We start from the raw sequence: 18,005 nt of genomic DNA on the forward strand, positions 1-18,005 counted from the left end.
CTAGTCTTGTTAGGAAACTTGCAAATAGTGAATGCATTGCAAAGATAATCATTATCAGGTGGTTGTATTTTACAGTTCCACAATTGTGTTTTTTTGACAGCCTAGACATGCAGTCAAGCTCTTGTCAGTCCTTAATCAGATGCCACAAAGACATGGTCCTGACACTTTTTTCAACTTCCCAGGCTGCAGTGCTGCAGTAAGTTTTAAACAATATCTATGAAATGAAAATGAAAATTAAAAGTTTAAAATTCATAAGAAATAATAAATGAAATCCTTATCTATTGGGTAAATGTATTTTGCAATTTTTGAGGAAATATAGTTGGTAAATATTCTACATATAATAGTGCTATTTTTCTGTACTATAACACTTGGGATAAAGATTCCTTTTAATATACTTTACCCAGTAAAATAGTTTGCATTAGGAACTACTGTGGGTTCCACTCCTCTATTACGCCATGCCATTGTTTGGTATGTTCTTAGCATATATTTTTTTAAAAAAGAGGTGAAAAAGAGTAAACCCTGACTAAAATTGTTGACCAATTTGTTTTAAAGTCCTGTTGTCGCCTCTAACTCATTATTCTAGTATTAAGGTATGTGATGGTGTGATATGCAGATTTGCTCGTAGTGAGATTAGAAATAGTTTTATTGCCTAAAAATGTAATTTAGCATTCTGGCACAATACATGTTATTGTTTTACTTTTTTTATAGGCAATTGCATTGCCTCCTATTGCCAAGTGGCCTTATCAAAATGGGTTTACGCTTAACACTTGGTTTCGCATGGATCCATTGAACAATATTAATGTAGATAAGGATAAACCGTATCTCTATTGGTAAGTAAAATCTATGTATTCTGATCCTATTTTTGAAATGAAAAAATTATTGAGTTCATTTTTAATATTTATTGAAGTAATTTGTTACTTAGATCAGCAATAGCCAATAGGCAGAATGGAGGCTGGACCTTGGTTGCACATAATTTTATATGATTTTTATTGAATTTGCAGCATTTTCATTAAGCTAATATAAATTGTTGTCCCGTGTTGCATTCATAATGAAAATAAACATGTTATCAAAAGTTGAGAAATGTAGATATTTCGATACTTCATTCCTGTTCCAGGCCTGTGATACCCTTCATACTTTTCACCTCTGCAGGAATCAAATTCTGTATCAAAATACATTTATGGCTTCTAGATTTCTGTCTTGAATTAGCATTCAGTTCATTAGCATCTATTTGTATGGTGAAGTATAGGTTTTAAGAGTGTCATGTACTTGAAAGAAAAACCTGAATGATTAATGAGACTAAAATTTTGTCCATCTGAATTTCTACCTGAACTTTTTAAAGGCCCATTTTGCAAGATTTTATAAAATAACAATCTTAGATTATGAAAAAGTAAATGTGTTGTTGAAAAACACTTTATTGAATATGTGTATATGCTGCATAGATTTGCATGCCAGGAATTGGATCTTAGAAGTAGCCTCTGGCTCCCTGAGAAATGTGCATGCAACTCATAGTTTTTACAGTGTAATATGTGAAGTAGCCCTGGCAAAGAGCAATTTGGTGCCAGTTATTTTAAGGATCAGAAGTCTTCTTTTTCTAAAAAAATATGTGGCTGTTGTCACCTATAGGATTTCCAAACTGTGATTCAGTCAAGTGCCTTGCAAGACTCTGAGGACAAAGTTGTTGGACTTCATAGTGTCTTATATGCCACTAGCACAGCAAATCTAGTAGAGGTGTCCATTGCTGCATTTGGTCCAATGTTATGAGATCATTTCATTTAAACTATCCTGTCTGATCATGTGGATAGGATACTAGGATACTTGATCCAACCACATGCCCTCTGGACTACTTCCCTTCCTGACTGATTTAAGCTAGCTGGAGTGGTGTGGTTGAGTAAGTCCAGGGTGTTGTGAATACATTATTGTGTGATGTGGGGCTAGCAGCCACCCATAAAGAGGCAGTGGTGTGGCTGCTACTTAAAAAGCCCACATTGGACCCATTGGTATGAAATAACTACCAAGCATTTTCCAATATTGTGTTTGCGGGAGGAGGTTGTAGAAAGAGTGGTAGCAGAAAAAACTGCAGGTGTTCCTGATAGATAATGATTAGCTGGATCCCCTTCAGTCTAGGTTTAGGCCTAGTTTTAAGATTGGCATTGGTTGCCCTGATGGATGACTTGTATCAGGAGATAGGGGGAATTGCTACAGTGACCTTGCTACTCTTACCATTGACCACAGTATTCTTCATAATTGACTGAGTGTGAAGATCATTGTACTATAGTGCTTCCTTTCCTATCTGCATGCTCAAGTCCACACAGTAACATTGGAGGAGCATTCTTTGAGCTCCTGGCGCTTATTCTGTGGGCACCTTTATGTCCCAAGAGTTATTTAACATCTATATGAAGCCATTTGGAGTGATCATTAGGAGTTTTGCAGCATGGTGCCATAGGTATACTGATGAAACACAGTTCTGTTTCTCCATAACATTTGAATCAGGTGTGGCTGTGAAATTCCTGGACTGGTGCCTTAATGCAGTGGTGGACCGGATGAAGCCCAATATACTGAGTTTGAAGTTTTGGAGGATGGTGGCTCTGTTACAGTGTATGTGTCTGAACGCACTCGTGTGTCCAGCACTTATGTGAATTCATACACACACTACCAAGAAGTTTTGGATGTTTTGCTAGAGTTACGAAGTGCCTGTGTTATGAGTATGTGTTTACCTGATGCCCACAATAATATTCACAGAAAAGCAATTTTAAAAATTGGTTTATTACATGAAATGTGAGTGATAGAATATATAAATGCTGCTTCAGATAGCAAAATTACTATTTAAGCAGGCAGCAAATCCTACAGTACTTACACACCTTGCTCTAAAGAGTGACAGCATCCCTAACCATTCTCAAAATCTGTGTCCTGAAGTGGAGCATAGTGTCAGGCTGGTCCTCGGGAGCACTATTGATGCTGAGGAGATTTACCAATTTTAAGGCAAGAGAGTTCAATCCAGAAATCTGGGTTAGTTAGTACATGGCATTTTTCCTACATGGGTGTATTTGGGGGGGGGGGCATAAACCCATGCACACATTTTCAAAAATTACTCTAGCTTTCCAGTATAAAAGACACATAATTTTCAAGTGGCTTTATACATGGAAAATGTTGTATATGAAGAAATCCTTGGGATAAGCTTGGTGCATTTTGCTTCATTTTTGGTGCTGCTTATTTTGACATGCAGGAATTCTTCACAAGTTGACAATTGATTTAATTAGAGATTTTGCTGCATATCCTGGAGTGAGATTGTTCAAATGTCTGGAAATAAATCAAAGCAGAATGTCAAGTTTTCTGCAGCATATTTCGAGGTGAACGGAGGACATGTTTCTGTTCCCATTCAAATGAGCAAAATCTAACATGAAGGAATATTCTTCCAAACCTCAATTCGTATGTAATCAGAGGTGGCAGAACTTGATATTTAAATGGTTAGTTGGAGCTGCAACTGATATAAACTTAGTGATTTTTAAAAATGTTACATTCTTTTATCATTAATTACTTAATGTGATGACTATGACCCAGCCACCTTTAGTTCCTGGCCACCTGGAGGAGGAGACCTGGCCACAACAGTTTACCCCTCTCTTGTATTTTCCCCTTCCCTCATTGAAGTACTTGCTACAACCAAATTATTTACAGGTAGTCCCTTATCAAAAAGCCTCCAAGGGGTCTCTGAAGGCTCCTTAGGTAGGAAATTAAAGCTCCAAATGCTAGAGGGTTTAGAACCTGAGACTATAGGAACATAAGATTTGCCCTGCAGAATCAGGCCAGTGACCCAGTTAGTACAGCATCCTATTCTCACACCGGCCAACCAGATGCCTCTGGGAATCTGTCAAGCAGGATCTAAGCACATGAGCACTCCCATAAGCAAATGGTGTTTGGAAGCATTGCTGTCTCCAGCTGTGGAGGTTTAAACAATGAGTTTACTAAGATGAAGAAATACAGAGTTTTAAAAGAGAGGAATCAGTTATAGAAAACTGGTATTTTGGGGTTTGGAGAAAAATTGTCAAAACAAGGTAGATTAAAACACATTCACTTTCCTTGGATTAAATCTCATATAGGTATATAAATTCAATAAACAACAACAACAGTCCCTAAACAACCCTTCTTCCTCATCATGCTGACTCCTGCATTTATCTACTTGCCTTCTGTCTGTTTGTCTTTTTTAGACCTCCCTTTTCAGTCACATGCTTCTCCCTGCAAGCAAGTTTAGGGCTTTTAAGTTTCCTGACCCCAGAGAGAGATGCTTTATGAGCAATAGGGCATACATTGGAACTCCAAGTTAACTCTATACACCCTAAATAAGCACGAAAAAATATGGATTCCCAATTTATACAGGTGTCCCACCACATACGTGGGGTTGTGTTCTGGGATTGAAATCACATAAATTGGGGAGCATGCCACTTTAATAGTGAGGGCGCGCAGGGAGGAGAAGGAGGAGAGAGACGTCCATCACCAGGACTGTTGCCCCTCCACTTGGGGCTGCTGCCTCTAGCCTTCCCTTCAGTCACTTCCAGGTAGTGGCCCTGAGTAACTTCTGAGTAGCAGTAGTTCACTTTCTTTGCTTTCCTTCTCCCCTTCCCATTTTGACCCAGCTGCTCTTGTTGCCCTCGGCCTCCCCTATCGGCTCAGCTACTCACACTTTCCCACCACCACCCCCTTTCTCCTCCATGCTCTGGCCCTGCCTGGTTTAGAGACAGATTTGTTCCTCTCCCACTGACTTGGGCTGGCATGGCTACTTGGGCAGTCAGTCACTCATTCACTCATTCTCTAGGGTGCCCCTGAGGGGTGCTTGGGGGCACAGTGGGCAGGTGCTGATCCCATGTGCTCTGGTCCCCTCCCCCTGCCTGCCTATCTCTTTTGTCTGAGGTTGAGTGGCCTGGCAGTGGTAGTGGTGGGTCAGGACTTGCACAGTGCATGGGCGATCACACATGGGTGGTGGCGGCTCTGACTGCCTGCTTTCACCTATTGTTTGGTGCCACAGTTGGGTGTGCACCGACACGTGCCCCAAAGTGCCCGGAGTGGGGATCTGAGCCACAGGTAGGAGTGGCCAATCTATTTCCCAGCGCTGCACGTATACGTGGTTGCATATGGTCAAACACAAGTGAGGGGATGCCTGTATACAAGCGGTAAAGTGCAACTCTTTCGCAATTTGCTACAAATTAACAGTTTAAGCTTATGAAGACCGTGAAGTTTTGAAGATGTTTGGAAATCGTCAGAGGATCTGTCAGTTCCCCTGAACAGATTTTGGTGGTGCATAGGGTGCTGCTGGTGGGAAGTAAGAGCCATTCCGTCACGGCTGATACATGCTGTCAGATATGACCCTGTGGTCATAGAATCATAGAATTCTAGAACTGGAAGGCACCCCAAAGCTCATCCAGTTTAACCTCATGTAATCCATGAATCTCAACTAAAGCACCCGTGGTAACTGTTTAGTAAAGCTCTCTTGTATATATTTCTTTATTATACTGCACTAAATGTTTAACGTAAATGACAAGAGCAACAAAAAGCACCACATAGAAGCAAGAGGATTATCTTTTAGTGATTATAAACAAGAAAAGTAGGCAGATGAGCTCTTGCTTTTCTACTTCTGGTGCCTTTGATTATGGAAAGGTAGAAATAATAGCCAATGTTAAATTTGATAATCTGAATTAACACCATTCAGTAGAACAGCTGTTTATAATTTTAACTGAATAGTAATGGTAACAGACACAACAAAGTGAGATTGAAAAGGCTTTAAACAAACAAAGACTTGAAAAAAAATATTTGTAACAAAGCAAATGTAATGGATTCAGAACACACAGAGTAACAAATCTACCCTCTTTTGTGAAGGACCTGACTACTTCTTGTTTTGCCAAATTATCAAATTGTTGGAACAAGGTCATGCACATTCAAATCCCTCCTCTGCCATGAACTGATGAGATAGTAGCAAAAAAGTCCTTAAAACTTAGCTTCACTTCCTGATCTGTAAAAGGGGATGTCAGTGATGTATGTCAGAGCTGGTGCAAAGACAAGCATAGCAAAGTGTTTAAAATGTTTATTAAGTTAGAAGATGCCCGAAGCATTTGAAAAGATGTCATACCGCATTGTGCAGATAGTAGCAGAAGGCCAGTCAACTATTTTCCATTATTCTAGATTCCAGGATTTGATCATTATTGTAAATAACTAAAGCAACAATCGACCATTTGAAAGACTTTTCTGTGTTTCTGTGGAGTGGAGTGCGTACTTATTATAATGCATGAATGGACAGTTATAACTCTTAACCTTTTATCTAAATTAAGCATGTCGTGGTTTTGCTAGATCAAGGTAATTTTCTCATATTTTTTTAAAAAACATGCTCTTATTTCAGTTTTCGCACTAGCAAAGGCGTTGGGTATTCTGCTCATTTTGTTGGCAACTGCTTAATAGTCACATCATTGAAGTCAAAAGGCAAAGGTTTTCAACACTGTGTGAAGTATGATTTTCAGCCACGAAAGGTAAGCACAAAATGCTTATATAATGAATGGCAAGGAATAGTCAGATACCCCTGCAATCAGTTTAATTTCATATAATTGTGGTTAAACTCATAAAGGTAATCTCAAGAACAGCTAATTTGTTCTAATTATTAATTTTATTTTGAACTAATCTGGAAATGAGGCACTTCAGCAAATCAGTTGCACAATGTATGTAACAGGTTGTCAAAACAGACATTCCACATAATAAAATTTCTATGCATTTATTTTTGTCCTTTTTATAAGAGTTTCCTCTGCTTTCAATGTAAAAAGAAAATGGATTGGAACAGACTATTTTCAATAAAATAAAAAAGCAAAGTCTGTAAATCCTATCTCATTCGGTTTAAGAGAGCTTGCTACAATCACAAATGTAGAGTGAATTGATAGTCAGGTTACCTGGTTACCATTGTTTGCAAGCATAAGGACTTGCCATAACATCCTTCAACAAAAGCTGCTGCTTTAATTTCTGGAAGGCCTTCATTTCAAGGTGTTTTTCACCTTGACCTTCAGCACAGCTGGGAAGACATTTAACCTTAATTCTAGCTGTTCTACAAATAGGAAAATATAGATACTAGTATTCCTTCCTTCCAACTTGAATGCATAGTAGTGGTCAGGGTGTCTGCTGTATGCCTATATTTGCTGTTCAGTGACATTTCCAGTCTTCAAAAGAATGCAGGTAAAAAGTATTTAAAGGTGACATGTAACAGGATTACCGGAGTTCCATCGCTATTAGGATTATATTCTAATCTACTTTAAAATGCCAAAAATAAATAGAATATAAAGCATATCATGAGGTTTAAATGAAATGCAGTATTTATTTTCCCCCAATAAAAAGATCTAAATTCCAAATAAATTAGCTTCCCTTTACAAACCCAGTAATTCAGCCACCATTCAGTGTGCTGCCTCTTATAGAACTGCCTCTTATGGAAGAAAACAGTATGGCAATGCTTAACTTAAAATAGCAACTTATTGATTACAAAACATGTTCTTAAATAAACTAAGAGCTAAAGAGTTTTTGTGAACATGGAATGTGCATTGCCAGGCCCCACAATATTTGACTGATCTTTATAGCCATATTGTAAATTATGGGTTGTTGGGGTCCAGCCCCTTTTCTTACTGTTTTGACTTAAAATAAATAAGATCTGCATGCAAAGTATATGCTTATAAGGCTCCAAGCACAACCAGTATTTTTACATATATTGTTATGAGTCCTACTGATTTAAGTAGATTGGGGATGCCTTACTCCCAAGTATTGGGAAATTGGAAAAGAAAATCACCAGTGGTTAGGAGCATATATAAAGCTTATAATGCAAAAATACATACACATGAGGAAAGTTTTTCATATATAGGTAATTGGGGCCAATTGTTACAGTAGCTAGGGTTCAAGTTTCTCTTTAGGTGATTTAGTAGTAGTAGTCATAAATTAGCAGTCAGGTGGTTCATATAAAAAACAATTTTTGGAACTGCTGAACTGTTTGCCTTTTCTCATGGGGAACCTCTAGCTAAACGTGTAGTCTAGAACCTGAAGTCTGTGAATTCTCAGTTTAGATTGTGTTTGTAGGTCGTTTGTGTTTATAGATTTCTTAATTTTTAATTTCTATGATAACTATAACTATAGCTAAAGATTTCAGTGTAACTGGAAACTTGTTTATTACAGGACAATTGCAGCTCTCTTGTTTTTTTTAAAGAAAGCACTAATCTAATGTATTAGAATTAAAAGTGTGATATTTTAAAAATTGCAAGATTGTTGATTCATGTTAATGGCGTGTTTTCCATTTCTTTCTAGTGGTACATGATTAGCATTGTACACATCTACAATCGCTGGAGAAACAGTGAAATTCGCTGTTATGTTAATGGTCAGCTTGTATCCTATGGTGACATGGCTTGGCATGTGAACACAAATGATGTATGTTTCTTCCCTTTATACTATACCTGAATATATGCACAATGCATAAATATATTTCTTTCCAGAAACTGCTATGAGAGGAATAAGAGACAATGATTATTCCTCAGTCCAGGGTTCTCTCATTCTTCAAACAACTTACTTCAATTGAGTAAAGCCTTTTGGAGGCTCAGATTTCAATAGAATAGCAACACTGGAGAGAGAACATTAAATGCTTTGTCTGGTACCGTTTTTGCAGCCTAATTGCTATTTGCCACCCTTGTGTAAATGTACAAGGATCTGCATCTTTTTTCAACAGTGCAAAGGAAAATATTTGATTGTTCGCTTGGTGGAAAATGTCACAGGGACAGAAGGATTAAATACCCTTTCCCCACAATTATGGGTAGGGGCTGCAGTTGCTGCTGCTGCTGAGATTTAGATGCCCCTCTGTAGAGGTGAAAGACCTGTTAGAATAGCCTGTTATCACAGGCTGATGGATCCAATTGGTTTGCAGATAACTCTGGAGACTTTTCCAGCTAGCAAGTCTGGATACTTTGTCAAAGCCCTAATCAATCTGTGAAACATGAAGATGACTTGGGAAGTTGGCACAGATGACCTCTGAACACCTTCTCCGACTGTGCCTTGCCCAAGCCTTAATGTGGCCATACACCGGAGATGCAACGAAACAAGTTGGAAGATAGCTGAAATGCAAATGGAGGAAGACGCCAGACACATACAGTCGAACACAAGTGTGTGTGCACATTGCTAAACTTACTTCGTGGCAGTGAAGAACAGTTACTCTCTGCCACCATTGGAACCTTAGTGTCTTGTCCAGCAAAGCTTATGAGTCCTTTTATTTTCTTGCCCTAAGAAGGTGGTGAAACCCTCACTACCCTACTGTAATTTATTTGCAAGACATTTTGAGGACAATCCTGCTTATTATCCACAGGATCTTAGACTCTGCTATTGTAACAGGTGATGCTGATTTTCAGAGCACTGTCAGGTCAGGTGTTAATGGACAAGTTCCAGTTGATAAAACTAGAGGACATGGACAAGGTGCTTGAATGGGTGTTGGTGAACACTTGCATTATTGACCTTTGCCGCTCATGGCTGATAATGTCTAGCTGGGACAGGAATGTTGGCTGAGCCCTGAAGATAATTAATACTTTTCTGAGAGAGGTGCAGTGGTCCCAGACTGTCTGAAAAGTATCAGTGAGGCCACTCCTTAAGAAACTCTTCTTGAACTCAGAATACTTGAACGGCTATTGGCTGGTTGAAATTGCCCCCTTCCTGTGTAAAGTACTTGAATGGGTGGGCAATGACCAACTCCAGGCACTCTGGGATAAGACTAATTGTCTAGATCCATTTCAGTGAGGGGTCACACCCAGTATTGACACGTGATACCACTTTGGTTTCCATGTATGATGACTGATGTCTGGAGAAGCATAGTGGGATTGTGTTGTTCTTGATCTCTTGGTAGCTTTTAATACCACTGAACATAATATTCTAAGCAGAGGATTCAAATTGGATGCACTGTTTGCAGTGCTTTTGCTCCTCTTGGATGGCCATCTCCATCAAGTGGTGCTTGGGAAATGAGGTTTTGCCCCATAGAGCCTCTAATGTGGGGCTCTTTGTTCTTATCCCCCATGCTCATGGAAATGCTGAGTGAGGTTATCTGGAGTCTGGGATATGTTATCAATATGCAGTGAGGATTGATTCATTGTTTGTTGAAAAGAATAATACAATGCATATATGTGGGGAAATGAAAAGCTTTTACATGGCTGATTCTTAAAACGTATCATTTTGGCTTTGCCTGTCTTAAACCGCATTTTATTGTTCATTTTTCTAAATATCTACATTTTTAATACAGAGCTATGATAAATGTTTTCTGGGATCATCTGAAACTGCTGATGCAAATAGAGTGTTTTGTGGCCAACTTGGAGCAGTCTATGTATTCACCGAAGCTCTCAACCCAGCACAGATATTTGCAATACATCAGTTAGGACCAGGATATAAGGTAGTAGTTGTCATAATTTCAATTTAGAAAACAACTGCTAAAGTAAATGTACAATGCAATTGTATAGCTGCCTTAATGTTGTTTGAAATCCTTTTAATTCTCCTAAATTATAACTATGGCTTTATGTAAATGTGTGTGTGTGTGTGTGTGTGTGCGCACATTGATATCCAACCAATGCACCAAGATAAATCAAATAGATATAAAGCAGAGCAGCAGAATATTGATAAAAAATATTGGGAGGTTAAGTGAAATTATATATACATCTGTATTGGTTTATTATGGTTGTAATCCTGCCTCTCCATTTGCCTGCTCAGGGTGGGTAAAAAAATCATGAATGAACAAAACAATTATAAGCACATCAATACACACCAAACACAAGAATCAGCAAATGGACATTGGCACTAATAATGTAGTAATTGGCTATTCTGAAATGGGTAAGATTACTAATGGCTTTAGGTAACATTGTATCAGGCTTTGAAATGTATCTTGAATACTTTTGCCAAATGTTTTGTCTTTGGCTGTCAAATGATTGCAAAAAATAATAACTGCAGCATGTGATACTAACAAAGTTGGTAGTTGACTGCAGGAGAGAAATATTTTGTATATTGCACTGTCAATTGACCAGAAAATGAAGTTCTGAATCAGCATACGTCTTACTGTAATAACTTTTTATCTTAAAAGTCTCGAATCCATTGAATAGTTCAACATGTTTTACACACCCAGATGAGCTTTGGATTTGTTCTTTTCTAGCAATCCTCCTTGCTTCCTGGCAAACTGTTTTGGAACCTGAAAGGGGTTTCAAAAATAGTTTGTCAAATGGCATGGAGTGTTAGCTATTCAGAGATTAAAAAGTAATAAATCACACTGGGCACCTGCAAGGCATTGGTCAGCTTAAAATAATCTCTAGATCCCAGCCAAATACATATATATTTAAAGTATAGCGCCTCCAGCTCTTTCAGAACTTTGCACAGTTTTTAGCAAATAGAGCTTGCTGTGTGTTCCATTTTGCTTAAAAAGAAAATAAATGTATCAATCAAAAGATACTGGCAGAATCTTCAATTTAGGATGGTATTAAATTCCCTAAGTTCATGTATTTTAATTTAACTTTCTAATACTTTATGTGCATGGTTGTTGTTTTTCTTTTAAGTGTGTGCTATATTTCTTGGGCTAAGCAATCCAGTTATGCTGTGGAGGTGTGTAAAATATATAATTGACATCATAGCCTAAAGACGAGGGGTGGGAAACCCGAGTCCTCCAAAAGTTGTTGGCTCCCAGTTCCTATCAGCCCCAGCCAGCATGGCTAATGGTTAGGTTTTATGGAAGTTGTGCTCCAGCAACTTCTGTGGGCCATAGTTCCCTATCCCTGATTGTACACATTCAGTCCAGAAAGAGAGAAGGAAATTCCAGAGAACCTCTGCATACATGTTCCTTGGAGTATTATGCATCTGCAAACATTTTATTACAGTACTTCTAATTCTTCTAAATTATAATGGGCTTAATAACAATTACATTTAAAACAACAACATTGAGTAAACTGCAAAGTTAAATCGTGCATTTAAATGGGTTCTTTCAGTACTGTGGTTAAATATTGTTTAAGGAGGAAACAAGTTCAGGAAGCAATTAATTCAATGGCTGGTGATGTGATTCTGAGAGCCAGAAGCTGTGTCTGTTTGGCTTTCCTTTTTTTAAAAAAAACACGAAGTAAGATATTAACAAAACTTAAAGGCAAAATTCTGAAATCAGCTGCCCATGTTCCTGGGAGTAAGCCAGTGGAATTTACATTGGAGTGGACAAGTTTAAAATTGACTTGGGGTGTGCAGGCAAGAGGAAAGGAGAGGCACAGGTTGAAATCCTTGTGTTGACTGTATGGTTACTTAACACTGCATTGAATAAAAGCCTAGCTTTTTAAAAAAAAAACCAACCAAATCCACAAGTAAATTTAAAATATTTTGACTGTGCTACAAAGAGAATAATTTAGTTCTTTATAAAGTAAAATTACAAACTTGGTGGATTAGGAAAATGCTGTGGACATAGTGTATCTTGATTTCAGTAAGGCTTTTTCTATCTCATGATATTCTCATGAGAAAGCTGGTAAAATGTGGGTTGAACAAGGTAACTTTTAAGTGGATTTGTAGCTGGTTGATTGACCCAAAGAGTTCTCATTAATGGTTCCTCGTCATTGTGGAAAAGTGACAAGTGGGGTGCCTCAGGGTTCTGTCCTGGGCCTGTTATTGTTCAACATCTTTATAAATGACTTGGATGAAGGAATTGAGAGGATGCCCATCAAATTTGCAGATGACACCAAACTGGGAGGGGTAGCTAATGCTGAAGACAGAAGCAGAATTCAAAATGACCTTAACAGATTGGAGAACCAGATGCACAAATATAGGATGGGGAACACCTGGCTTAGTAGCAGTACATGTGAAAAGGATCTAGAGGTCTTGGTGGACCGCAAGCTTAACATGAGTCAACAGTGTGATGCAGCAGCAAAAAAAAGTTAATGCTATTCTAGGCTGTATCAACAGAAGTATAGTGTCCAGAGCAAGGGAAGTAATAGTATCGCCCTGATCTGCCTTAGTAAGACCATACTTGGATTACTGTGTCCAATTCTGGCCACCACAATTTAAGAAAGATGTTGACAAGCTTGAACGGTGTAGAGGAGGGCAACCAAGACCATCAAGGGTCTGGACACTAAGACTTATGAGGAGCGCTTGAAGGAGCTGGGTATGTTTAGCCTGGAAAAGAGGAGACTGAAAGGAGATATGATAGTCATATTCAAATATCTCAAGGGCTGTCACATGGAGGAGGAAGCATGCTTGTTTTCTCCTGCTCTGGAGGGTAGGACTCAAACCAAAGGCTTCAGGTTGCAAGAAAAGAGATTCTGACTGAACTTTTGGAAAAGTAAGAGCTGTTCAGCAGTGGAACAGATTCCAGCTAGAGGTGGTGGACTCTCCTTCCTTGGAGGTTTTTAAACAGAGGTTGGATGCTCGTCTGTCATGGATGCTTTAGCTGAGTTTCCTGCATTGCAGAGAGTTGGACTAGATGACCCTTGGTGTTCCTTCCAACTCTAAGATTCTATGATTCTATGTAATAAATATTGAACTGGAACATGTATGATTTATTCTGATTTAGTGATTGAAACATGATGATTGAGAATATCATTAATGCTTTTTCTCCCACATTATGTAAGAACTGTAATTATGACAATAATTTTCTATTTAAAAATTATTACTTTCATCCCCAGAGTACTTTCAAATTTAAGTCTGAGAGTGATATCCATCTTGCTGAGCACCACAAGCAGGTTCTATATGATGGGAAACTTGCAAGCAGTATTGCCTTCACTTACAACGCTAAGGCTACTGATGCTCAGTTATGCCTTGAATCCTCACCAAAGGAAAATCCTTCCATTTTTGTACACTCCCCACATGCTCTTATGCTTCAGGTTTGTGTAAATCGATTGTTTCCATGTTTAATTAATACCCCATTAAGAGGTAAAGACTGCCAAGTTTTAAGTGAACATTTTCTGTGAACTGTTTGTACAGTTTGGTTTCTCTTTCTGTTTAACTCTCATAACCTCTGAATAGATTGTAATAGATTTTGCAGTCATATCCCGAACACAGTATGGTAAAGGCGAGGGGGCCATATTTTAGTGGCAGAGCATGATTGAAATAATATTTTATATAAAAAGTGTCAGCTCTGTATATATGTTTCAGTATAAAGCTTTTGCTGTTATATTCTAGTGAAGTAACACACAATGTGATACTTCATCGGTGTGAAACCATGTAGTCTTGCATTACCGTATTTACTCGAGTCTAATGCGCCATCAAATCTAATGTAAACCTCAATTTTCAGAACCTTGAAACAAAAAAAAGTATTTACTGGTGAATGTAAATGTGCCATCAAATCTAATGCACACCTTAATTTTCACAATGTGATTTGGCCAAAAAAAGGTGAGCATTGGATTCAAGTAAATACAGTATATAACCATACAAAACCATGTATCTCAAATACTTTAGTGACCATGTGTTAGGTTCTCAAATAGTAAGGATCAGATCACCACCAACCTCCTTTGTGTCATTTCAAGTTTGTATGAAGAGGTATGAGGTATATAACTTTTATAAAATAAAGAAATAAAATTTTATGAAATAAAAGGCTTTCAGTGTAGCCTTCATGTGGTGCTGATCCTGGTTTCTATTAAGCATTTGCTGTTAGAAAATTTCTTGTTTTTAAATTAGTAAATATTACTATGATTGGATTACATAAGTTTTATTAAATCTGAATAATTATTAATTGAATATATTTTTGCTATTAACTAATGTTGTTCATAAAATGATAATCTTAATTATGTATTTTGAATGAAAAAAGTGTGTGTATATATATATCAAAGGACACAGCAAACATTATGATTAAATCTGTCCCCTTTAAATACAGTCATACCTCGGGTTGCGAATGCTGCAGGTTGCACGTTTTCGGGTTGCAGACCGCACCGAACCCGGAAGTACCTGAACAGGTTACTTCCGGGTTTTGGTGCTCGTGTATGCGCAGAAGCACAAAATGACATCACGCACATGCGCTGAATCACGTCACGTGCGTGCGCAGACGCAGCGCTGCGGGTTGTGAATGCTGCGGGTTGCGAACGTGCCTCCTGCACGGATCACGTTTGCATCCCGAGTTATGACTGTAAATTGAACAGAAGTTTCTTTTAGGCAACCTCTTTACTGAGTATTCATCCTGATTTGTTTGTGGATAGGTTAGATACCAATCATACAAATGTTATTTGTGGGGAGGAGGTAATGTGTGAATCAACATATTATCATATATAAAAATAGTGGTATTAGTGCTATAGTGACATGAAGATTACTTTCAAATGTAACTGAGTTTTCTTTCCTTTTTTTAATGTAGGATGTGAAAGCAATTGTGACGCATTCGATCCACAGTGCAATTCATTCAATAGGAGGAATCCAAGTTCTTTTCCCTCTCTTTGCTCAGTTAGACAATCGGCAGTTACATGATAGTCAAGTGGAAACAACAGTCTGGTAAGTTTAATTTGTTATCAGAAAAGCCTATAGTCTGAGACTGAGGTAATTTTTGTATTATATCTAATGAATGTGCTGGAGTCTCTCTTCCCACTCTACTATGTTTCTTCCAACTCCGTTTCCCCATATAATTTATACTGTGATCTGTGAGGAGCAGTTTGTCACCATAAAATCTAAGGAAAGGGTAGGGGTGAGGGGAAGAGCGTGAAGTTTAAAGAAATTTTTATCAAGCTATATGTTTATGGGCTATATTTTTTAAAAATCTGCATAAATCCTTCTGATATCTCCAGAATTGTGAATAATTTAATCTTTAGACATTGCCTATTTTGCTCTGTAAATGCCAACATCTGTCACTAAGTGGTAGATAGAAGATTTGTTCTTGCCAGGGCATAGCGTGGTTTTTAAGAACTACTGGTGAATGCAAAAATGGAGTACTTGTTTTGTGCATTTGTCATATTGACTGCTAAATATTTTCTTAAGAATTGTGAATAAAATTTGTTGATCTCACTAAGTAGCACTCAGCTGACTTGTTAATTAGTGTTTAATGTAGTAACACCAACATTTGTTAAGTTTGATATTTTACCACAGTATTAACACCAGCAAGTGTATTGCTCAGTACTCCTCAGAATACTAGCTGAGCCTTGGTGTGTATAAAGATTCTCAAAGTCAAACAAATGGGTATTGATAGTAGTAGAATTGTCTCCCTTTGTAGTATTTTGGATTATAAAAATGGTGTCCATCATTTTTAAAAGACAAAGGATGTTTAGCCTTTAGCTGCTAGCGAGGTTTGCTAAATGTTCCATTTCTGTTGTCTAGTTTGAACTTGCAGGAAGTAAATACTCACATGCACTCGGATGATGATAAAGAAGTACAAAAGGATAGAGGAAAATGCCGCTCTAGTCCAGTAGTTCACTTGAGCATCTACTACCAATCATCTTTCCCAGAAAATGAAAGGGCGGAGATCTGGTTTAAAGTCTGAAGCCTCCAGCTCTTTCTTCCATTTCATTATAGCTTTGATTTATTGGGAAGAAGAGATTCTAGTTGATTCTGTCTTGCCTCCCATTAGTTGAACATGGATCGGCTTGAAGGAAGGTGGCTGCTAAGCCACCCACATCCATGCCTGACAGATCATTACAACTGTTCCTTTCATCTCTTCATATTTATTGACCTTGGAGAGAGAGAACCAACACTGGCAAATCTCTTGAGTCTCTCCATTCAGTTACCAAGTACCTAATGCTGATACTTTCACAGAATGGGTGTGTTAGCCACCTTCAAAGTTGGTATCTCTCTTCCCTCAAGGCTGAAGAGGACAGTGTGAAAAGAGAAGGTATCTTATTCAGTCTGCTGCTACTGCTTCAGTGAGTTGAGTAAAAGCACTACCAAGGTGTGAAGCAAAAAGCATAGAAACCTGAATCTTTAGGCGAAAAAACTAAATATATGGAGCAATTGAGTCTGTTTTCCTTTCTTCAGGGTTATTGGCTTTAAAAAGTTTGCTTTACAACAATCAGGCATTTGAAAGTATTCACAAAATGTATGGATCTTTTGAGATCAACTTAACCTTGTGTTACCTGCACTCAGGGCACCAACGTTTTTGACTGTAAATCTACTGAAGAGAAGATTTTGTACCTGTTTTGGGTGTGAGTCAGCCTAAGTTAAATATCAACTTAATTCTGTCCCATTGATTTAGTGAGATTTACCAGGAGTTTACACATTTGGGCTGGTCATCTAAAGCCATGTCCATTATGATGCATGTCTGAAACATAGTGCAATCTCATTGTGTGAGAACTGGGTAGGATGATATTCTGAGCAGCACAAAAACAAGCCCTGTCTCCAGCTGGGAGGTAGAGGAAGTGCACTGAGGGCTTTAACTCTGTATTTCTTTGGGTGTTTGTACTGTGGATACAAACTGACATACATCCAGTTCTGAGCTGGAGCAGGAAGGAAGAAACATACTTTGCCTCTGCAGTTATTGGGTGCTCAAAGCTCCAGGGTTGAGAGAGAAGCTGGGACACATCAATCAAATTTATTAGGCAACCAAGTGCAGGTTATAGCCAAAGGTGGGTGGAACCACCCAAGCAGTACAGTACAAAGGCATATATTCACAGAAATAAAAGTTCTTAAAAGGAACAGTTGTTGTCACATGCTTTCCTGTGTTGGGATGATTTTATAGCACCCTGGGGCAAATTACGCTCTCCAGAAGGGATGGGGGTAAATGGATGATATGGATACCTGTTTGAGAGATTTCTACACCAAATACATTCCTTTAATTAGGAGTGCTTTTGAAATGCTACAATATTTTCTCCCTAACAAAAGTGCTTTTAGGAGATTGTGTGCTATAGCCATAGAACTGAAGAAATAGATTATCCTTTGAAATAGTAAAAGAAGTTAGAGATGTGAATTTTTCCTTCCAAAATTATTGAAAATATATGAATAAGACAGAATGGTGCAGAACTGCTAAGGAAACTAATAGACTAGAGTATTTATATTATAAATAGTACAATCCTGTGAACATTTATTCAAAAGTTCTACCATGTTCAGTGGGGTGT

General features: G+C 38.1%; 1 protein-coding gene across 2 annotated transcripts in view; it reads left to right on the forward strand.

The window, feature by feature from the left end:
• Positions 1–18,005, forward strand: part of NBEA (neurobeachin) — a 357,769-nt gene that overhangs the window by 33,564 nt on the left and 306,200 nt on the right. For both annotated transcript variants that reach the window (XM_079973311.1, XM_079973312.1), the window contains exons 4-10: positions 101–196; positions 709–830; positions 6,383–6,509; positions 8,311–8,430; positions 10,277–10,423; positions 13,668–13,865; positions 15,326–15,459. In XM_079973311.1, the coding sequence (XP_079829437.1) occupies positions 101–196; positions 709–830; positions 6,383–6,509; positions 8,311–8,430; positions 10,277–10,423; positions 13,668–13,865; positions 15,326–15,459 (944 nt within the window). The remainder of the gene's footprint in view (positions 1–100; positions 197–708; positions 831–6,382; positions 6,510–8,310; positions 8,431–10,276; positions 10,424–13,667; positions 13,866–15,325; positions 15,460–18,005) is intronic.

This window comes from Podarcis cretensis (genome assembly GCF_951804945.1).
Source record: "Podarcis cretensis genome assembly, chromosome: 4".
NCBI lineage: Eukaryota > Metazoa > Chordata > Lepidosauria > Squamata > Lacertidae > Podarcis > Podarcis cretensis.